Here is a 23,824-nt window from a genome sequence, read left to right as displayed (position 1 = left end):
TGCAGAATCAGCAACTACAAAGTGAGCTTCTCCCTATGACATTGCTGCCATTCATCACCTGTTTGGGGTAAGAGTGGAGGCAGGTGAGAGCTTTTGCTGTACAGGTCCCTTTTGCTAGCAGGATTGAATCAATAAATGACTTCAAATGCTGTTATGATCCTAAGAGCAAGATGATTTGCACAGAGTACTTGCTAGTGAGTGTAGAGCACCATAGTCCCTCATTATAGTTTTAGCAGGAGAACATAAAAAGAGTCTTGGATTACTCTAACTTGAGACTGTGAAAACCACACTGTTGTGTTTCTTATTCCTTACTTTAATTGAACACCAAGATACCAGCACTTCAGTGTCAGCTGCTTCACATAAAATCAAACTTAGAGGGTAGTAAATACAGCAGAACTGAAGGTTTAGTGTTATATATTGAGAGAACCATTCAAGATAGAATTGTCTTAACCAACACTACTACTACAATAACAACCTTAAATTTATTAAAATAGAACTAAGTTTAAATGCACTTGCCTTTCCTTTTCATTTTTATTACGTATTTTTTATTTCTAAGAACCAAAACTCACTTAACATAAACTGGGTATTTTCACTTTCCCAGCTGTTGTAAATTTTCACAATGTTGCAATCTCAGAAGAACTTTTTAAACATCAATTTTAATAAAAACTTGAGTAAAAGTGTTTAAAACATGATTTGTCACTAGCCATTTGATGTAAAAATTACTTGTTTTGATCCTGCTTATCCAAGAGGAGCTTTCTAATCAATCCTTGTGCAGAGGGCACAAAGTTGTGGAATTGCCTCTCTAGCAGAAGACCAACTTAACCCATTCCTGGGATTTGACTGGGAGACTTGTGCTGCTGAGCAGAGAGGCTGCTGGATTTGCTTTCTTAGGTCTGTCTGTCCTGATGGCTTTTCCCTGCCTTCCTCATGTCCTGGTGGGTGAGCAGTGCCTGGGGACTCTGGCACAGTGACAATGTGAAAAAAGGAATCATGCTGGATGAAGCACTGAGCCTTTGGGTGAAAAAGCAGAGTGTCAGCAATTGTTACACAATTTAATTAAACAGTGTGAACTAGTAATCACAATAAGTTTCTGTGACTGCTAACTCCACCTGCCTGGGGAACTGGGCCTGCCTGGGGCAGGATTTAGGCTCCCAGTAACCAGTCTGGAGAAAGGCAAGTTGCTATTCAGGCAAATTGTCATAGACCTGCCAGAGGACTGTCACAGGATTTAAGTCACTGTAAGATCAGTAGGAATGGCTGAAAATGCTGCGAAGAAAAAATTTTCCAGCAAGAAATATTGATTTGGTGCAGCTTGGGTATTCTTCAGGACTGTGTGAATTTTACTGGAACTTCCTGATGGAAGCCTTGCAAAGGTGGGTTTTCCTAGCAGGGAGCCAGCAGCTGGCAGGGTCCAACCTCCACCAGAGATTTTTGTGATGGGACAGGGAGGTAGCTGGGGAGCTAGAGAATAAATCAAAGCTGGTCTGATTTAGTTATTCAAAAAAAGAATGTTCCCAAATATTTTGTTCCATAGAAATCTTCATGTATCCAGATCATCATGCATCTTTTTTTTATGGTATAGAATGAAATAATTAAAAATATAGAGGAAATTTTCTGTGGATCTTAAAACACATGTCCCAGGCCATCACAGTGATAAAGTTGTGGCTGAACAAAATGGTGACTTTTAATGGAATTTCTGGGGGGCGAAGGGCAAATATTTCAGAAATGCACTTCAAATTTATTAAAATACAGCTCACTCACATTAGTTACTGCAAAAATCAAATTCTGCTTATTATTTATACTCACTGTAATGACTTTACTGATGACTTTTCACGCTTCTATTTTTTAATTGGGACATTAGCCTGAGAAACAGCTGATCCACGGAAACGTTTTCTTGTTATGATGCTGTTTTCTAAATCAATAGGAGTGGATTTTGTTGGGGTTTTTTTCCCCTTAATGCATGTTAACACCGCAGCGAGCATGTTAACAAACGCAGGGAGTTGGGGATGCTGACGGCGCCGAGCGATCGGGAGGAGGCCAGGTGGGGCTGGGGGTGCGGCGAAAGCGCGGCTCGGCCGCTGCGGGCTCGGGGGCTCCGCGGGCGCTGCCGGCGCCACCCGGGCCGAGCCGAGCCGAGCCGAGCCGAGCCGAGCCGGGCCGAGCCGAACCGAGCCGGGCAGCGCGGGAGCCCCAGCGGGGCCGGGGCGGGGCCGGGGCGGCGCCGGGCGGGGCCTGGCGCGGGGGGCGGGGCGGGGCCGGGCCCGGGGGCAGCTGCGGCCGGGGCCGCGCATCCATCGGATCCAGGGGATCCAGCGGCCGGCAGGGCGGGGAGGGGCGGGCTCGGCTCGGTTCGGGCTGGGGCTGGGGCTGCCGCCGCCGCCGCCGCCTCCCCGCGCAGGGGCAGAGCCCGCGACGGGCGCACGGCGGGCGCTGCCCGGGCGCACCAGCGAGGGGAGGCTCGTCCCCGTCGCCGCCGCCGCCGCCGCCTCGCTGGACATCGCGGCGACCGTGGGATGGGGCTCGGAGAGGCGCCCGGCGTCGCCTCCTCGCTCCCGGGCTGCGGGAGCCCCCACGCAGCGCAGGGCAGTTGAATCCCGCCCGCGGTGGAGAGAAGGAGCGGGACGCGATTTTGTTGCTGCATTCCCAGAAACGTCGCTTCCACCTGCGAGCGAGTTTGAGCAGCCGGCTGTGGATTTTATATTTGCTTCTCCGCAAACCGAGGTTAGCCGGGAGGCTTTGGCTTTTTGGGAAGGAGCCCTGCCCCGGCCCGCTGTGTGCGATGGATTGAGGCGTGCCCGGCTGCGCCCCCAGCCAGGTCCCCGCCCGCAGCCCACATAGATGCGATGGAAAGTCGGGGGCTGTTCTGCACCCTTTGTTACCTGATGTTCAACGCTCCTCTGCTGTTCATTGTCACCGGTGAGTAGGGAACTCCGGCCGCTCCGGGCACAACTTGCCGGCGGGAGCCTGCGGGGCCGTCGGGGCTGCGGGGCCGCAGCCGCCCCGCTGCTCCAGGCCCGGCCTCCCGGGCGCGTTCCCAGCGCGGGGCTGGGGGCAGGGAGCTGCCCGGGCGGGCTCTGCCTCTGGCTCTGGCTCTGGCTCTGGCTTTGGCTCTGGCTCTGGCTCTGGCAGAACAAGGTGGCACTGTTGTTGGGCCGCAGCTGCCGGCAGCGCGCAGCGGAACGGAGCGGGGCGCGCAGCCCGGGACAGTCCCCGCGCCGCTCGGCGGGAGGGGACAGTGCCACACCGGTGGCCCTGTATCAAACCGAGGGCTCTCTTAGAAGGAGCAGGGGGTTTTTGAGTCCTCTTCAAACTTTCCGCTGAAGCCGCGGGTGTAGGGTGATGGGGGCCGGGTGCGCAGTCCTGGATGCTCTGCTCACCCTGTGGTCCCTCGGCTCCAGGAAATCTGTGCCGCGGTCAGCGCTCAGCTCTTGAGCTGAAACAGCTCACGTTAGACTGATCTTGCCTTTTAATCTCTCTCGTTAACCAGCCCTTGTAACTCTATCTTCCCCTCCCAGCTACCTTTACTGAAGTTCCCAAAGATGTGACTGTTAGGGAGGGAGATGATATTGAGATGCCTTGTGCTTTCCGAGCCAGCGGATCCACCTCTTACTCCTTGGAAATCCAGTGGTGGTACCTTAAAGAGCCAGCCAGAGAACTTGCACACGAATTAGCCATCAGTGTCCCCGGCAGCAGGAGCAAGGTAATACATTGCTATGGAGATATATCTCTTCATCAAATGCAACATGCTTAGGCAGGGATCAGAATAAACTCAGCATTCCCAGAGTGCTTCCTCTGCCCAGTGCCAGCCACCAGTAGGAAGCATCAGTGTGCCCAGGCCCTCTGAGGAAGGCAGGAGTACAGGGCATGCACCGTGAGGGACTTCATGTCAGGAAAAAACATCAGTGCTGTAAGGACTGTAAACAGAAAATGATAAATGTTCCACTGCAAAATTAGCAATGAGGTCCCAAGAAAAGCTGTTGTATGGAGTGTGGACAGGCAAAAACCAGTGCTTCTGTGGACTGAGCTAGAAATCACTGTAAAAGGTGGGAGAGCCTCTGCTCAGTGGTAGTGCAGAGAAAGGCACGAGGGATACACCTCTCTGTTGGTACATTAATGTGGCACCAGTCTGCACCTACAGTGCCACAGTTACTTGTCCATGTCCTCACTCATGTCCATATCTGAGGCTCAGAAAGATGTTTTCAGTCAGATATAGCCATTAAAATGCATGAAGCAGAGTTAAATCTTGTGTGCCTTTTGCCCTCCCCCTGGGAAGCTTCTTGGTCTGAGGGCAGGCTTTAGTCTGAATTTTTCAGCTGCGTTTCCCCAGCATAAGCCAGTTCACTCTGCACCCCTCCCCAGCAGAGCAAAGACAACTTGCAGGTGCCAAGCGGGGCTGTACAAGGAGTGGGGTAAAGCAGGACTTTGAGGCTGTGTTGCCCTACTGTGCAGGACATGTCATCCTCTCCAGGGCCCGTCCTCTGTGCCAGCAGGGTGGCCCGTGGCAGCCTCTGTGCCTGTGCCAGCTCCCCTCTCTGTGGCACGCTTGTTTTCCTGCAGAGCTCAAATAGAGATGCAAAGCATATAGACACTGAGCTAATGCGATGCCGCCTAGCTGGGGAAAGTGTAAGTCAGTTGTCAGACTGGGAAATAAATCGCTTGGATTTAAATGTCTTCTTTAACCTTATATAAAAACTGTGAGCGGCTTTTACAATAAATGATGACAGAGCAAGCCTGGAGAATGATGACCATCTCCCTGAGAGGCGTATCAGTGAGGTCTGAGGCATCACTTAGGTTTACAGTGGTTGGCTGGAGACAAAAACATAACCAAATATGAAATCTGCTGCATGATACCTGCTCCCAGGGTGTTTCAGGACTGAAGCTCTGCCCTGAGCCATGCAGGATCCAGCTTGCTCAAGCCCTTCCCTGCTGTGCTGCCGGTGAAGCGTCTTCCCCAGTGCTTGTCAGTGACTGTGAGCAGCAGAGCATGCAACAAGCGTTTCTTTGGCTGCTGTTCACACCCTTGGGGAAGGCAGTGCTTCTGTGGGGCAGCATGGGAAGTTTACCCGAACAGTCGCCCCGGCTGAGCACTGGTTTGCTGCCTTCCCCATCACCTGGGGAACTGCCCTGAGCCACACAGGCTGTGTGAATGGCAAGCATCTATCCATGTCCTGTCCTTCCACCGGGGTGGGAATATGAGCATCCTGTTGATGTGCTGGCAGTGCTGAGTCTAATTGCCCTTTTTTTCTGTTCTTTTAGGTAGCAAATAAGGATGCAACTAAAATCAGCGTAAGTGCAGAGATGGGTGCACACCCCTCCTCCCACGCGTGTGGGATTTACTGCATGCCCCCCTCATTTCCTGACACACGAATGCAGCTGGTCTCACTGGCAGCCGCGCTCCCGCAGCACGGCGGGAGTGTGGCACGTTTCCCCTCCTCGCTGTGCCGCGGCTCAAGACGTTGTTACCATCTGTTGCTGGTTTTGCAGTCACGTCTCATTCCTCGCAAATCCAGAGGAGGTGGCCCTTCCTTAGCCACGTTGGAAAAGGACTGTGGGCCAAATCAGAGGAGAATTTTGCTTTTTTCCCCAGCCTTCTGCAGCCCCCAGTCGCCTGAGGCGGCCCCGTTCCCTGGCTGTCCCGCAGGACACCCGCTCGTTTCCCTGGAATGCGGCCCGGGAGCCGCTGCCCCTCTCCGCGGTGCTGAGCACTCGGGCCCGGAGAGGGGGCCCGGAGAGGGGGCCCTGCCACCAGCCGGGCTCGGCTCGCTGCAGCGGGCGGGGGCTGCGCTTTCCCCGGGGGGGTTCGGGCGGTTCCTGAGGGCCGGGGGGCGACAGAACCCCCGCGGGGGCGGGTGGCAGAGCGCTGTCAGTGACAGCGGGGACGTGGCGCGGAGCGATGGGGACAGGGCTGGTTGTGGGTAGCCCCCGCGAGGTAGGGCTCCGGCAGCGAGGTGCTGGGCTGTGTGCGCTGCTCTGGGGGGCCAGCCCGGCCCCGTGCTCCGGCAGCAGAGGGCACGGCGCTGGGCCAGCCCGCTGAGGCCGTGCCGGCCGTGCGCTCTCTTGCAGACGGTCCGCGTCCAGGGCAACGACATCTCGCACCGGCTGCGCCTGTCGGGCGTGCGGCGGCAGGACGAGGGCGTCTACCAGTGCCGCGTGTCGGACTACAGCGACGACGAGACGCAGGAGCACAAGGCTCAGGCGCTGCTGCGCGTCCTGTCCCGCTTCGCCCCTCCCGACGTGCAGGCGGCCGAGGCGGTGTCGCACATCCAGAGCGGGGCCGCCCCGCGCCGCCACGGCCCTGCCGCCCGCCCCACGGCCCCGCCCGGGCCCGCCAAGCGCCCGCCGCCGCCGCCGGCCCCCGCCCCGGGCGGCACCGCCGCCAGCGCCACCGCCACTGCCACCGCCTCGACGGCCGCCGCCGCAGCCTCCTCGGCATCGCCGCCGCCCGGGCAGGCCGCCATCCTCCGCCAGCAGCACGGGTCAGGTAGGGCGCGGCGGGAGGGACCCCGTTCCCGTATGGCACTCACTGCCCCGGCACTGCCATCGCTTGCGGGTCGGGCACGGTGACCCCGCTGCCGTGGGGGACTCCCACTGTGATGCTGAAACTGAGTAACTGCGCCCGAGGCTGTTGGCAAAGTGCGCTTGGGCTGTCCCAAAGGCCGGGACTGTGCCTTGCCCCGGGACAGGAGTGAACACAGGCATGGGGCTGGGGAGATGGGTCCGAGTACAAGGCTGGGACCTGCATCCCTTTGGTAGGTGCAATGGGGGGCCCCATGGTCAGAACCCCCTTGCAGCATCTGAAACAGCAGCTGCAGCCTCAAGTGAGCGAAACACCATGGATGTTCTGCAGAGAATTCAGATCAGCACGTGGCTTACAGGGCTAGTTGTCCCAAGCAGATGCGAGGCCTGTGCAGAGCAGGATGCAGATTCAGAAGGGAAATGTCAATTGCTGTGTAATGAGCTCCACATCTGAATTAATGGCAGGATAAGAATTGGAGATACAGTGCTCTATAATGTTTTCCAAATGTAAACATCATGCTAATACTGATTGTCTATCAGTTAATACTGTATTAAGTTATTAATGCCACATTACCATACTGTGGTTTGCCAGAGAAGGCAGTTATAAACCTTTATTTATCCAATGACAGGAATGTCCGGGATGAAGAACATAGTCTTAAATCTGCATTGCAAAACTGTTTCAGGCTTCAGAGGTGTGGTGCTGCTCTGGCTGGGCTTCAGCTCTCCTCTCAGCCCCTGTCACTTGGCTAATGTTGAACAAATGTCCCTGCCAAGTTTTCTGTGGAAAAGGGAAACAGTTTTGTGCCCCTAACTGTGCAGGGAAGGCCCTGAGCTCCCTTCTCTGCCGAACCTCTTCTGACGCAGATTCATAATCTTCACACAGGGAAGTTCACACTTCTTCCTGATACCTCTTCACACTTTCTGGGCAAGCAGTTGCAGGTTTTGGCTCACAGTAATGGAAATCATCCCTGTATGGGCCACTGTGACCTGCTGGTGCTTTATAGGTGCTGTGTTTTACCTGGCTACCACCTTTTCCTGTTTTATGAATAATTTAGTTTCTTTCTTCTGTAGAAATACATGTGAAAGTTAGATTTTACTCCTTATCATTCCCAAGACTGAGCTGCTTGTTCATTGCTGTCTAGTGGTAGATAAGGTGACAGTTCCTGAGTTTTAACTACAGGGTCTTGTGGGCATTTAAAGAAGTTCATTTTGCTTTTGCTGAATCCACCGACCCCAAGAAATTAAACCAGACACTGTAATGCTCATGATATATAATTTTTTGTTTGGAAATATCTGCTTTTCTCTCCTGGGACCCCAGGGCTGGGGCTTGTTCTCATGTTTCCTCTCCACTCTGTGACTGTGTGAATTCCTGCAGTGTTTTCCATGCTGACAGTAGAGGTTGGCTTTAGGACTTGCAGCACTGTGCACCCTGCCTGCTGAACCCAGAGCTCATGTGGTGCCTATGAACTGAAACCAGGACGGTGGAAGTGCAGCGGGCTCAGTTCCACGTCAACAGATGGATGTGAGCCTGTGCTGCCAAGACAGCATGTCACATATGCCTGTGAGGGCAAGACCTCCTGCCCAGATCAGCTAAACTGCTGTCTGTCCTGATTTTTTACATGTCTGTGGTTTGGGATATGGCACTTCTGCATCGTTTCTAGGCTGCATTAAAATCTGAAAATAAACTGGTAGTGTTGTGGCCAGCAGTGGAGGCAATGGAATGATTTAAATCAGTGAAAAAGGCAGCAGAGTACAGAAAAACATCTAGTGGGGTCTCCAGGTGGATACTGATGCTGAAGGCTACAAAAGTGCTAAACAAAGATCTGGTGCTGTGAGCTCCCTGCTGGGCACACAGGTCTCTGTGAACAGTGCCACTCCGTGGCAGCTCCAGCTGGAGAAAGCCAGGTCAGGCTGTTCCTGTTCCTGCACCGACTTCACAAGGTGTAAACCTGCTTTTGTCCCCAAAAGAGGGAGGTAATTAATAGTGTATTTTGGTATGGCCCTCTTGTAGAAATAATGCCTTTTCACTCTGCTTGAATCAAGATCTCCCTGGATAACAGGATCCTCCCTGGTTTGTTGTAATTTCTGTACCTGTGGTAGTTTGGAGCTGCCTGTAATTACCAACCAATAGAACATCAATCACAGCATGCCTTTGGAAATTTGTAGCTGAGGGACTTGACCCTCAAAGATTCCTGATTCAGGTGTTTTCTGGACCAGAACTGCCTGAGTCTTGTTACCACAAGATGTCTCTTTGGTTGCTTCTGTGAAGCAGATTGCTGCTGTCCCAGTCCCCATCTCCTGGGTCCTTTAGAAGGACTGTCTGGGACAGGGATTTGGTCTGAAGCTGAGAGACAGCCTCAGTAGAGGCAAGAAGTCTTCCCTAGACATGAATATTTCATAGAAACCTGGATAAAATGTTATCATGGCAGTCAGTGTGATGAGGGCTTGCAGGGGGAAAGGGAAGACTGGGGTCTCCAGTGCTGCCACTTGGGTTGGAGAAGCACTAAACTTTCTTCAAAATGTCCTAAATGAAAATGACATCTTAGACCTTCTGGTTTCCCATTTGTATGTTCAAGTGGTGTTCTTTAGAGCTACAGTTAGGTACAGTAATTATTGTTCTCCTTAAAGAATGCAGTTGCTTTATAGGAAATGGGGTTTTCCCCTTTATTTACTTCTGGGAACTAGAAGCCCTGTTTTGAGTCCACTCCCAAGGCAGTGTTGTAACTGGTTTTCCACCCAGTAGGACAAACAAATCCAACTAAATCTTTGTTCATGTGGTGTTTAGACTGCAGGACCTAACCTGGTGTTGCTGTAGGAGTTATATCTGCATAGCAGTGTAATACACATGCCTCATTATCCTATTTTGAGCTCCATAACACATACAGATAAGTGCTTGCACCAAATCTGTGTGTAATAATTGAATAGTCTGATACATTTGCAGTACTTAGCATTTCTAAGTCTTTTCATTGTACACAGGGATATTTCCTCTGTATAAAAGCAGAAATGTGGTCGGACAATGGATTTGCTATCAGTGATTAAGAAATATCCTCATTTAAGACACTGCAGAGCTCTGCCTGAGAGCTGATGGCATGGCACTAGCTACAGTATCCTGCATGAATTGGCCTCTAATCCTGTTTTCCTTGCAGTAGAAATCTTCCCAATACTTTCAGTGTAGTAAGAGGGGGCCTCTATGTACTTGGATTCCAATAAACATGATTACAGATCAAATGCTCCATTGGGATGTGCCTGCAGGGCTCTTGTTGACTTCAGCTGCTGCCCCAGTCATGCACCATGGAAAAGTATGATTCTTTACATCTTCTAAGTGAACTGAAACATGAATTTATTAGGATAAATGTGTCTGTTACTGAGATTATTTAAAGAGCAGAGAGTCTCATCTGACAAACTGGGTATAAACAGAAAATCCATTGTTTTGAACATCATCAGAAATGGTATTTGCCTGAAGTCTGTGTCAGCATTGTGGTACATAAGGCAATAGATCCAGTATAACTGGAAAATTGACCAATATGCCACAAATATTAGCTACTTAAACAGAATTTTATCTGCGATGTTTAAACAACCATATAAAAACTGTGGTCTCATGGAAGCCCAGAAAATGGGATTTGGGCTGTGAGGAGACAAAGATCTGCTGGCAAGAACATTTTTAACACTATCAGAGAAGCAGTCATCCCTGTGGTTCTAAATGAAATAATATTGAGCTTTTAGTTTAAATGCTTGTACACAAATGGAATCTTACACTGTAGGAGAAAAATGGGGGTGAGCAAGTGAAAGTGTGCAAGTTGTTACTGTCTGGAAGTGCTCCTGGTTTCACTGGGTAGAGCAGGGGGGATGCAGGAGCATCACTGAGTGAAACACACGCTATCTCTGTCTCAGGAAGTTTGTAGTCCAAGTGTTTGAGACACATAAGTGACACAAGAACAATAACTGACTTTGTTGTGTCCTGTGATAGCTGTGAAATTAAATACGAAAACTTAATTTCAGATCTTCTAAATTTAAGTCCAGTGCCTTACTTGTGAGGCTAACTTTGTCATCTGATGGTGCAGTAATAAACAAGGATCTTCATCCTGACCTCCTGGGAGGGAAATTGACTGTATTATATGCTATCAAATGCTCTCCAAAATGAGTACCTGTGTATTGGCTTGGGGGCAATTTTTAGTTTAACTTCTGAGCAGAATGTAGATCAGACATTGCAGCTTCCAAATCCCCTTTTATTTGTTTGATCTCCAGCCTCAAAGCTCAGGAGTGAAAGCTTTAAATAAAATAAACAAAGATGGGAGTGTGAAACAAGAAGCTCTAGGAGGAACACAGGCACATGTGTTATGCACAGATGAAGTGGTCATGGCAAGGAAGAACATAAACCTTCACTCCATGCCTGTCCCTGCCCTCCTCAAAGCCCTTTATGTGTGAGGCAGCAGGAGCTCTGCTGCTGGGCTGCTTGGCCAGGATCAGGCAGCAGCAGCCCCTGCAGCCCCCGTGGTGCTCAGCAGAGCAGGGCAGGCACAGCCAGCCCAGCTGGGGGCACATGGACACTCAGATCTCTGCTGGGCACTGGCAGCAAGAAACCTGTCTGTGCAGCTCAGAGACAGCACAGGAAGGAGCACAGGGTTCACTGTGTGCAGGGCTGGGGCTGCTCAGGGGCACTCTGTGCTTGGGTTTGGACTAACTCTGGGGGAAGGTTTGAGTTCAGGGCTCTCCTGGCTTTGTCAGAGCTTTAATGACTCTCTGCTAGTTGGAGCCACAGCCTGTGGAGCTCGTTTATGTTTGACAGATGAACATTACATGAAATAGCAAGAAAGGAAAGTCTGTGAGGCCGTTCAGCTCAGGCTCCCTGCCTTTCCCACTCAGTAATGTCTGGGTCTACTCCACTTCCCCTGTGCTTTTTATGAGACCATGTGTGAGCTCAATTCTGATGTTCCTTGTAGTTAAATGCAACCTGGGTCACGTCACATTTTCCTTTACATTAAATAAAGTAGCAAGACAGAGGCCATAACTGAATTATCAGGCTGACCTCCTAAATGTCACTGGATAATAAACATGCAAAAAGAATTCTCATTAAATACACATCACTAGCACTTTAATATCTAGGCAAATTAGACTGCTTTGGGGACAAGTGAGGTCAAATATCTTCTTTTGTGTCTGTGTAATGTGGATTAATTCTCGAACTGGACAAAAGCACTAACTGCTGTACTGTGTCACCTCATTATCTAGGGCAGAAACAAGCTGTGCCCGGGTGTTTTTGTACTGTGGAAATGCAATTTATTTGAGTAACCTCCTTTCAGCGGTTCTTGCTTGTTCCCCAGAGGACAGACAAACTGTACTAACCTATTCTACTCCAGCCTGTTCAGTGCCCTTGAAGAAATCCAAATATTATTTGAATTTCTTTGAAATCTTTAAGTTATAGATGAAAAAAATCTTCTAAAAATATTACTAAACACAATGAAGGGGGTATTACAGGTCTTTTTAGTGAATATTGAAGCTGTATTTAACACTGGTCTAAATTTCTATATATGATTGATTAACTAGTGAGTGAGAATTAGAAATTTATATGAAGAAAGGCTCAGTGCACCCACATGTGTTTTTGCATGAGCAAACAGCATTTGGGGCAGGAACACACGTGTAGTGCTGGTTCTTTATACATGATTTCAATGGATACTTTGCAAAGCAGAGTCATAGTTTGCAGCACCAGCTAACTTTGTATCTTTTATGAGAGGCAGTAATTGTTCCTCACTCCCCACCTCGGCTATACCAGTGCAGCTTTACTGATGTATAAACTAATGCTTGAACTGTGCTGTCGATTTATAGAGGTCCCTAACAGTTTAAAGCTTAGCAGTGGTGGCACAAAGAAATGCCCAGACAGCCTTGCTGGTACTGGTTCTGAGAAGGCTTTTAGCAGTGTGGGCTGTAGCTGGGAAGCAAACACAAAGTAGCCTCTGCCAGGAAATTAATCTTACCGTAGTCCTGTGTAGGTGTTTCCTTTTTTACTTAAGAGAGCCTGACAGGACTGTGCTGGCAATAAAAGGAGGTTGCTTTGGATTTTGATTTAGCTTTGCTAAAGCAGTAAGAATGCTGTCAGGCTCACTATTGCTGTTTACTATGTGTTTTTTAAAATTAGATAATGGTAGAGCAGTCCCATATGTCAATAATAAACAGTTCAAGTAGGTTTGTATTGGAAAAAATGGGGTTGTCAGCAGAATGGTATTATTTGTCACAACAGCAGCTAACAACCAAGCACTTTATATTGCTAGGCTGTTATCAGCTGGGAGGCAATTTTATTAGCTGGAAAGAAGAGCAGTTTGGCAGAGCAGAGGGGTCTGTGTGAGCCAGCACGAGCTGTGCTGGGCTGGAGGGGGGAGCTGTGCTCACTGAGCAGAGCCCAAGCACTCCCCTCAACTGCTGCTCTCACCCTGCCCTGCCTGGGAGGGATGCCTGGGGAAGGCCCACCTGGAACAGAGACTGGACAGAGCTAAAGAATAAAGTAGGGATTTATTAAGAGTGTCAATTGATCTACTTGTGCAGCACAACCCAAAATGGCCACAAAAATGGACAAGTGGTCATGAGGTCTCTCACTTTTATAAGTTCTGATCCATTAGTGTATTGGAGCTAATTGTCCAATTACAGATTCAGCTTATGAAGTCCAATCCTTCTTGTTTGCTCCCTTTGGAATGCTGTTGTTTGTGCTCTTGGGCCTGAGATCTGGATCATTTGTCCTTGGTCCCCAGCTAGAGAGGGAATTGTTTTGTCTCCCTGCTCTGTGCACAGAGCTCACCATCCCCTAATGTGAAGCCCAGACCCACACACTAAAGCAGCACAGAATCTGAAAAATAGAAAAGCTAAGACCTGAGGCATCAGGAGCAGGACATTCCTGTGTGAGCAGGGAGAGGCTCTGACTCCCAAAGCAGGCAGAGCACAGGGAGCTCTCTCATGGACACTGTTTTCTACACCTGTTGTTTTGTTGCCATGCTGCTGGAGGTGTTCAGCAGACATGGCAAGGTAGCACCTGAGGACATGGCTTAGTGGTACACAGTGTGGTGGTGCTGAGCTCATGGCTGGGCTCAGTCATCTTACAGCTCTTTTCCAACCTCACCAGTTCTGTGATTCTATGGGTAAAATTCATCAAACAGATGTAATTAGAACTAGTTTACTGCTTTATAATTTTTAGAATTGGCCTGCTAATCTGAATCCCTCTCACGCCGAGGAGCTGGAGATTTCACATGTACAGAGGGTACTGAGCAATATCCCATGTCCACAGTTTTGTCAAATAACCCTTTGCTACCTTATTCTGCAAAGCTTTGCCTCCCTGACACCTAGGGCATAGCAGAGTCTTTGGTTAACTAACATCTAGCAAATATCAGTCATTGGAAATATTTGGAGGGTCTCTGTATTTCTGGGTCAGTCCCAAAATGCTGCTGTTTGTCTACAGCAAAAAGGTGATCCCTTCTTTATTGAAATCACAGGCTCTGCTTTTTTTCCAGGCACATGCTCTCAGTACAGCCATTTTTCGTGTGTCATCATGCATTCTGCTAATGCACTTAGCTCTGTTCTTTCAGTATGGACAGGATAGAGTTATTTAAAAAAAATCCTTAATCTGCACTTGCATCTGCTTAAGTTCAGTAATTCTGATTGGAGTGATAATTACAACTACATTGGCAGCTTGTTCCTAATTCTGATCGAGTAAAAAATACTCTAAAAACAGTGAAGTGAGAACCACAGGGTCATCATCTTTATTTCTGGGTTGCAAATATTTACAACTTATATCATTTACAGAATGTGAAATCTGTGCTCCAGTCCAGGGGGACTCATTGTCAGTCTTTTCATAAAGTCCCTATGGAATTGTGTGACCATATCTAGCTTGCCTGCTTTTCTGCAATATGACTTTTTAGTCCTCCTATTTATAATGAAAAACCTGAGAATATGCCCCAAACTTGCTTCAAAGCTCAGTAGCTGAAACCAGCTCCCAGTATTTTTCATTGCCTTGTGATCCGAGCAATTTGAGTTCTCCTTTTGCTACTTGTGTGTATGATATGCTCTGGAATTGCTCACATAATAGTACAGAAATAGGAAGTGTAGGACTGGCTACTTATTTACCTGAGCTACCACTCATTCAGTTACTTATTTTTCTCTGTATTTTAATTTAGAATTCATTTTCCACCAAATTTCATTACAAAGAATTTTGTCTCTCTTGTTATTTAACTTTAAAGGAATGAATTAATTGTTCTTGGTTTTGTGACGTTAATTTTAGATCATGGAACTGCAGAAAATTCTGGAAATTAAAACAATAGTTGCATGGTTTAAGTGTCTTAATAAGATGTTTGGCAAGGAGAGATCATCCCACTGATACCAAAGCAGAAATCTGTTTATGTGAGGGTAATACAAAGTAGAGCCCAGCTGCAGGTCTTAAAAGAGGAAAGTTACTGGCTTATTTAAATGCAAACTAATAGAAAGTATTTGAACTGTATAATCTATATAGAATGAATTACTCATTTTAAGCATTCAGGGTGCATTTCTGTTCTCCATTGACACGTCTAGAGCAGTGTTTCCTTTTGGAGCTTGTTACAAATTACTCCTGCTGTTGTCTGGAAGTTGCTCTTTAATTTCTCCCAAGGGGAGATTTGGAGTGCTTGGGTGGTTGGTTTGGCTCTCTCCAGTGTAGCAGAGATCCCAAGAGCAGCTCCCCAGGGCCTGGCTCCCTCAGCTCAGCTGCTGGGCTGTCAGTGGGCCCTGCCTGCCCTCAACACAGAGCTGTTCACAGGCACATGGAGTGGTTGGAGGAGCAGAGGGAGGCTTTGGTAAGAGTGCTGATTGCTCTGTACACTTTTGGCTACTACAGAAGGGAAATGGGGATATTGAGGGAAAATATTTCCCATATTGTGTTACCCCTATTTCTTGTAACTTTGGTGGCAGATAGTTTTTTGCCAGTCTGTTGGCAATGAAAACTGCTTATTTCTCTGGGAATCTAACACCAGAAGTATTTGTGTATAAATACAGGATAATTTCTTGCTCCATAGCAGATATGCATTTCCCTGCATTCATCAAATCCACTAGCTCAACAGCTCCTGTTAGTGATAGCTGTAAAACAAAGGTGTTGTGCCTTGCAGACCTGCAGCAGCTGTGGAATGGGTCAGAGCAATTGTCCATTTAATCCTGTGCCTTATGTCTAATGATGTCCTTGTGACCCAGGAGAGGGGAGAGCCTCTGTAGAGGATCACAGAGCACTTGGCTGCTCTGTGAACCATCAGCATGTTTGGCAGGGATTGTCAGTACCAACATTTTAAAGAAAATTTGGCCTTAGTGAGTCTCAGTTAAAATGAGCTCTGTTGAGATCAAAATCCACCTCAGTGGTTGCAGGTGCCTTAAGGAACACATCCCCAGCTCCTGTACCACTGCCTGTGTCTGTCCTGTCCCACAGGCACTCACACATTGACTTCCAGCAGAGCACTGCAGTGCTTCAGAAAATCAATACTGCAGAAAAGGAGTATTTTTCTTCTCTTAGCTTCTTAGCAGAACCAAACTTTTATTTCTGCATCATTTCCTTGCATGACTACACCTCTCTCTCATTTCCAACCAATTTATTTGTTTTCTAATCTGTAGCCCTACTGCTACCATGCTAAAACACTAAAGTCTAAAACACCAAACCACTAAAACACCAGTCTTCTGTCCTAGGTGAACTTTTCAAGTTGTCACATCAAGAACTTGTCAAAATTAAGGACCAGGGTACTACAAGGAATTGGCTTTTTCCTCAAATACACATAATTTCTATCTATTCAGAAGTTTGCACTGTGCTGCCCTGTATGCAGCTTCTGTAGAGTTATCAAGCCTTAAATTCTGCCTTACCTCATTGTTTTCAGGTGAGTTTAGCCCAGCACATAAATAGATACAGGAGTGGGCAAGTAAATTATTGTAATTTAGTGTCCTCTTTTCAGGACTGCTAAATACTCCAAATACAAATGAAATCTTATTTGAAATATTAAGACCTGTTGAGTTTCCAAAACCAGGACAGGAGGCTTTCAGTAACTCTTGTAAGGTGGGGTTTTGGCAATTCACCTCTAAATAAAGGCCTGAATATTGCAGTGGATATTTTGAGAGAGAAAGTAGAGAAACAGTGAAACTCAGGGGTATTTGAGAAGACCTAAAATGATGACAGAGTTTTACAAAACTCTGGTCAGTGTCTTCTGGCCAGTAAAATTGCTTTCAGCTTCCTGGAGAGTTTGAGGCTCTGGTGTGGATAAGGAAGTGAAATGTGGGCATTATCATGAAAGGTGTGGAGGGCAATGCTGGTGGTTTCACCTGGCTGTGTGAGAAGATTTACTCCTGACCTTAAAAACCTTGATGTCATGGATGAAGGAACAAAGCAGAATCACAAGCTTCTACCTGCATGGTTGTGTAGAAATAAAAACATATGCTGACTTCTGTGAGGCATTTTCTTGAGATGAGTTATGGAAAGCTGTTCCAAAACTCGGCGAATCATAAATAAAAACTGTAGTGGATAGAAAACTAATTTTGTCATCGTGCCTTCTAGGCAGGTTCAGTGGCAAGCAGAGCCCATGCAGTTGCTCATAAATATGTGGGAAGTCAGCACTGCTGAAATTAGCTCCCCCAAAAGGCAGCTGAGGAGCTGAGGCTGTGCCTGGGCAGGATGATCCACAGCCAGCCAAAAGCCAGGAGCAGTGGGGACACCACAGTTCAGTGGTTTTTCCTGTTGTACCAATACTGCTTTGAACAGCAACACCTCCTGCTCCATGCAGTGCTCTAGGGTAGAGCTGGGAGGGTCTGCTAAAACCAGCACAGGCTCTGCATGCACTTCTGCACAGCTTCCTGGAGAATTAGCTCCTGGGGAGGACTGGGAATTTTAAGGCATTAGTTACAAAATAAAAGGTAAAAAAAAAGCAAAAATGCAGTGTGTGGATTGTACTGGAAGTACTTAAGAGTGGAAGGGTGTATACAGTTTATAAGATCTTGTCTCAAACTGTGGAATAGTTCTAATGGGGTGTAGCTTATTATCTCTTTGGTTCAGTGAGTGTATAGTGACTTTAGTAATTTCAATTAAAAACTTCTAAGAAGCTCTTAGGTCTGAAGTTGGGGAAATTTAATTCAATGCAAGTGCTCCAAATGTATGTCAGTGAGTGAGAATCTGCTTTATCTAGGAGGTTATTGTTTGTAATGATCCTTGACTAGCAACCCATATAAAACTCCATTTTTTCCATAGATACCAGAACAAGAACGTATATCAAGCGCAGTCTAAATTTTCTGGACTGATAGGACAGATCAATCTGCATGGCCACTTCTTAATGAAATGCCAGGTTTGAGGGCTTTAATTGGGCATTGTTCTGTAAGGAAATAGGCCAGGGCTAACAGGTCACTGCATAAAAGGCACTACAGAGAAATGTCTGTGACACTGCCAGCCAGGGCCCCAGCTCCATCATCAATAGGCAGTCAGATTTTAGGTGTTATCTCATCTTTCAAGGAAAATAGGCTACTGATGTCTTTCAGCTTTTTTATTATATGGGCCACTGCATTTTACCACCATCTCAGAAAGAGACATCAAAGGACTTTTCAGATTCTTTCTAGTAAGAAAAATAGGTGACTGCATGAAACTGTGGGTTTTGACCATTGGTTAAATATAGCTTGCAAAAGAATCATCCCTATTTTTTCTGGGTGTCACAAGTCACTTGGTTAATTAATGTTTATTTTTGATTGAACTGCTTTAAGTCAAACTGTGATTAATTCTGGCATAAAAAAAAATATTAAATAGAAAATTACAGTAAAACACTATTATGTCATAAATTGCAAAGAAGGATGAGTGGTGCCAGAGAGCAATTCACCATACACAAAGAGAACAATTTGTTCTTGTTCTGCATGGGGGTAGACTTTCCCTTTTGGCCATGAGCATATAAATATTTTAAAAGCAAAGTTTTAAGTCTGTATAGGGATAAATAAGCTTGCAATAACAGAACATCAAATGAATATTAAAAAGAACAGTGAAATGTTTTCTCCCAAGTGTCTGTAGTTTGCAAGTAACTGTGTACTCCTGATTTAGGGTGTCTGGATAAGAACCCTCTCTTCTCACACCTGGGTCAATCATGTGTCCAGAGCCTCATGCTCAAGCCCACATTTTGTTTGTTTACATCTACAGATGTAGCAATTTATTAACTTTAGTCAAGACTTCTACTACTGCAGTAACAGCAGAATTGAGGACACTTAAGTTCAGTTTGTTGTTGAAATTCTTTTTCTGGTCTGCTTATATTTAGAGGGAGGAGAATTCTGGAGTTCTGTGTGTCCAATACTGCCTGAAGTCTTAGAGCAGAACTGCACTGAATCAGTATGAAAAAGAAGCTTGTATGTGGTGTTCAGTAAGAATAATCACTTTCAAATATTTTTTAATATGTTTCATTTAACTGCTGAGATTCTTTTAACAGAGTCTGAACTCACATTCTGCCATCAGAGAAGATGGAGAATATAGGTTAAAAACAACAGCAGTTTCTACAGAAGGAAAAGACAAAACTTGGACTGTTGAATTCACAGTTCTGAATTGAAATTTAAACTAAAACTAGTACATAAAGGTAAAACCAACATAGGAATGATTTTGGTAGGCAGGCACACAGGTGCTGTAAGGAGCTGTGACTAATCCTGCTTTCCCTTCAAAGCAGAAGCCATCCTAAGCTGGTGTTCCTGGCAGCCCTTCAGCACCATAGTGGTGAGGACACTTGAGCTTCAAGAGCCCCTTTCTCCAGGTTGTTTCTTGTGTTTCCAGGGGAATTCCCCCTCACAAAAGCACATTTTGCTGTCTGAGCAACTGGCAGCATCTCAGACTCAAGCCCTGCTCATTGAAAGCAGGGAAAGAATGGGTTCTCAGAAGAGAAGAGTGGGTTTTTTCCCTAGCAGGGAAGGAATGGCTTCTCAGCACCCTCAGGTTTGATCATAATAAATATCCAAGGCCAGCTCTTCCCTGCAGTGCTGGCCAGGCCTGGAATTGGCACGAATTTGGCCCTGAGCTGTGTGCAGCTGCCAGGAGTGTTGGCTCTGCCAGGCTGCCCCTGCCATCCCCAGGCTCAGGGGACAGTGACAGCCCATGGGGACTGTCCTGGGCTGGCCTTCTTGCAGCTGTGCCTTGTCCCAGAAGAGGGGACTTCCCTGCACACACACTCCTAGTGTCTTTTTGCAATGAGTTGCAACTATCCCCTGTAGCTGCTGGAGTTAGTTGTGTTTGTTAATGATTTTTCAGCTTTCAAAACAAAAATCCTGTATTCATCTTAATACCTTGCTGGGCAGGCAGTCCTGAGCACATGTTTGTGCATGCAGGGATTTAATTAAAACCTTAATAACCAAATAATCACCACACAGTCTGGGTGTCTGTGAGATAGCACTGTGGGGACATTTCCTGAGTTCCTCAATTGCACACCACATTGCTGTGTTCTGTTTTTGATGTGGGTAATCATGCTCCAGCATTGCTGGTGAGGTGTGTACAGATTATGAGGCAGCTGGAGCAGTGAGTCCAAGAGCAGTGCTTTGCTCAGGCACTATTTGAGGCATTTCCTTTGATCATGCCACAGCTGGGAGACGCTCACATGTCCTAGAGACCAAGACTAAAGTATTCACATTACCATGCCTGAAGTGAGTTTCGTAAACAGAAGTGCCCTGAATACCTTTCCAGAGATACAGAAAACTTATTTTTAAATTTTTCATGCTTTGCAAAGTGTCTCTCAGAGTCTGGGTGGCAGTCAGTGTTTTGGGCATTGGTCACTCCTGTAGGTGGGTGTTCAGCAGGGAGGATCTCTCTCCCCAGCTGTCCCTCTGCACTTCAGCTGCAGGGCAGATTCCCACTGGGCTCCTGCTTTTGTCCCACATCCATCCCATGCTGGTGGCAGCTGCACACGCTGGTCCTCTGGTGGCTCAGGAAGGTGTCCCCAGGGACATTTGGGCCAGGCAGCTGCTGTGGCCCAGCCTGGCCTTGGCTGCATGGGCTGAGCCAGGCTCAGGGAGTGCCAGGCACCTGTGTCCTGCCCTGCAGCAGTGGCAGGGGCTGCTCCTGGGAATGGGGCTGCTCCAGGGAATGGGGCTGATCCAGGAAATGGGGCTGATCCAGGAAATGGGGCTGTTCCAGGGAAAGGGGCTGTTCCAGAGAAAGGGGCTGTTCCAAGGAATGGGGCTGCTCCAGGGAATGGGGCTGATCCAGGGAATGGGGCTGATCCAGGGAAAGGGGCTGTTCCAGGGAAAGGGGGTGCTCCAGGGAATGCCTCATGCCTGTGTCCCCTGCTCTCTTGGCTGAGCGTGGCCATGAGACCTCATGCCAGTGAGAGGGGCACACCACAGTGCACACAGAAGATGTGTGCACACCTTTTTGTATCTTTTCAGCTAGAAAATAGCCACCTCACTAGAAAATAGAAGAACTGAGGGAGTATCTTGGTGAGCAGGGGTGTGAGGCAGGGACAGCCTGGGTGGCTGCAGCACGGAGTGGCTGCCCCTGGTTGCTGGGAGCAGTTTCCTCAGCGTGTCCTGCCCCATGAGTGAGCTCACTGCTCTCCTTGGGACAGGCTGACAGGAACAGATGTGTTCCACACCTGACCTCTGTTTTTCTATAGCTCCTGAGCACATTTTTAATTTAAAATTCTGCTCTTTCCCATAAAAGGTAAAGAAGATGTCAAGGTCTTGCTGTTCCCATTCCAAATGGAATGGGTTCATGTCCTGTTAATCAAGAAGTACAGACACAGCATTTGTCATTTCCCTCTAAAGTAATGGGTGGTTGATACCTGTCATTTCTCAAGAAACTATATACCAGATTATGGTGTATTTATAGAAATCTCAATTGCTGGTAACTTGGCTGAAGCCAAGTTTAGGCATACCATTAGTAACACATAATGAAATGACCTCAGTGGAGTCAGATTTGGGAGGGGGAGGAAAAAGCTATTTGAGTTGAATAGCTTGAGGATGCTGTTTTACTATTAAAATTAAGCTTCTGACCCCTGGCACTGAAGTGATAAAAACGAATCTTCCTATATTTCTCTTTTGCATTTAATCTTCTATATTGGAAAAGATAAAAAAATCAAATCTCCTTCTCTCCCTTGTCTCTTTCTCTTCTAGGTACAGGACCTATTTATGCTACAGACCCACTCCTATACATGTCCCTGTTAATACTGCATAAGCTTGTACATTTATTAGTAAACCACTGACGGACTGCTCCCTCCACTCCTCCTCAGCCAAACAGAAAGGAACCTATTTAATAACAAACAAAACCCCTGACAAAGGAATCCCTACCGTTTTAAAGATGGACAGAAAGAGACTGAAAGAAGCATGATAAATTCTACATGGGGGGAAAAACATATTTTTGGGGATGCCACAAGAAAGTAAACCACATAGAATAATGCATCTAGTTTCCAGACTCTATGGTGTAAAGCCCTGCTCTGTGCATGGCACTTATGATTTCTCTATTTTAATGTAATATTTTTTTCTTTTCTAAACCTTCCCTCTGACTCTTCATTTTGCACGAACTGTTGAGCAGTTATCTTTATGACAATATGTAAAGATGTTGGGTCAAACCCTTCCTAAGAAAGGAAATATTTTTAGTAGATTATTGTGTTTAGGTTTTTTTGGATTTCCTTTTTCTTTTTTAATTAAATTATTTCTTTTGGAGACATTAAAAAGGTACATCTTACCATAATTAATATTCACTGTCAATAATATTTATTTTTAAATGAAGATTGGAAACAAGGTAAGACATTTGTTTATAAACTGTATTGTATATTGCTGAATAACAGTTGAATAAAAAGATTTTGAAATAAAGTTTTTACAGATGTGTGTGCCTTTCCCTGTGTCCTGAATGTCCCTGAGAAAGCTTGATGGCTGCATGCCTTCCCTGCCTTGTCAAAGCAGAGAGACTTGAGGAAAGTACAAACAAAATAAAATTGAAATCAGTTATTTTTCAGACACCCTCACCTGGTGCCAAAGCCCACAGCAGAACGTGCAGGCAGCCAGTGCCAGGCTGCAGCTGCCTTTTCCTTGGTGCCACAAGAAAGTAAACCACAGTTACCTCTGGGCAGTCAGGGCAAGATCTGGAAGATGGACAGTGGGACCATGTGTGGCATTCAATGTAAATTGCTTTGGTTTGTCCCAGGCCTCTCTGAAAAAAGGGAGAATCAAGCAGTGGAAAATCAAAATGAATCCTTCTGGAATGTTGTGTTCCCTAGTTCCAAGATTTGTTTGAAATATATTCAGATTTTTTAAATGCATAATTGTGTCACTTTTCTTACCCAGGTAAGCTTCCTCTAAAGAAACTTTTTTACAGCAAATAGTTATTTTTTGTTGCAAAATGCTTGTTTTTCAAGTGAGCCAGTAAGATGACTTGGTAAAGAAACATGACCTTCGTTAGCTGAATTTAGTGAACTGCCTTGAAATTTCCTATGCCTGACTATGACTCTTGTTCTGTCACTTGTGTGGCATTTTAGAGAGGAGTTTCCTTGTGGGGAAGGCAGAGTGACAGCTCCAGGGGCAGCAGGACTGTGCCTGCAGGAGCTGCAGAGCAAACCCAGGACACACCAGTGCCTCACCTCGAACCTGAGTCCTGTCCTGGAAGGAGGGCAGGAAGGGGTTCCCATTTCCCCAGGTGCTCAGGATTTCCTTTTCCTAGGGCTGCCAGTGACAGCCAGGGATTTGTGCCACTTGCACTCCCTGGATTGGAGAGCAAGCAGATCTGTGTTTGCTAAGAGTACTACACTGTGGTAGCAAAAGCCTCCTGCACTGGGGCAAACTCAGCATGGGGATCCAGAGGGGATAAAATCAGTAATGTTCATCCCATTGCTGCCAGCTGCAGGCCTGGGGAGCAATCCATTACCCTCCCTGCTCTTTGGAAGGACAAGGAGGAGGAGGTTGTTGCCAGCCTGGAGGTGCAGCAGAGCATGAGACACTGAAGAACACAGTCCTTGGCTTCCATGAGCACACAGGAGCTTCTACCCCTGGAAGGAAAAGGTAGGTGGGAAAAAGATTTGTATGTTGGACCATGTCTAAACAAATACCAGCATCCCTGTGTGGCAATTTGCTCAAGGACAGTTACTCCAGAGGTGTGCATGGAGCCTGCAATGTCAGGAGGGTTCTAACCCTTCCACCAAGGGCTGGTCACGCAGGTGAATCCTGCCTGTGTTTGGACTGGGGTTCTCTGGCCAGCTCTTCATCACTGCTGCTGTTTTCTCAAGGGCAGAGAATATTTATCAGGGCCTCGACTTCCTTCTAAGGGCGAGAACGAAAATTTTTCCACAAGAGGAAGAAGAAAATCTGCCTAAATTGATCGAAATAAATAGCTGAG

General features: G+C 47.1%; 1 protein-coding gene across 1 annotated transcript; it reads left to right on the top strand.

Moving 5' to 3' along the window:
* Positions 1-2,254: 2,254 nt before the first annotated feature.
* VSTM2B (V-set and transmembrane domain containing 2B) lies at positions 2,255-22,323 on the top strand. Its single transcript, XM_071440304.1, has 5 exons — positions 2,255-2,916; positions 3,516-3,700; positions 5,257-5,286; positions 6,064-6,481; positions 21,610-22,323. Exons 1-5 carry the CDS (start codon positions 2,844-2,846, stop codon positions 21,696-21,698), a joined length of 795 nt encoding a protein of 264 aa, XP_071296405.1. The 5' UTR covers positions 2,255-2,843; the 3' UTR covers positions 21,699-22,323.
* The last annotated feature ends 1,501 nt before the right edge of the window (positions 22,324-23,824 follow it).

This window comes from Agelaius tricolor, unplaced genomic scaffold, assembly GCF_023055355.1.
Source record: "Agelaius tricolor isolate 1412-34295 unplaced genomic scaffold, bAgeTri1.0.p SCAF_15, whole genome shotgun sequence".
Lineage (NCBI taxonomy): Eukaryota > Metazoa > Chordata > Aves > Passeriformes > Icteridae > Agelaius > Agelaius tricolor.
This window is presented reverse-complemented; position numbering and strand designations above follow the sequence as displayed.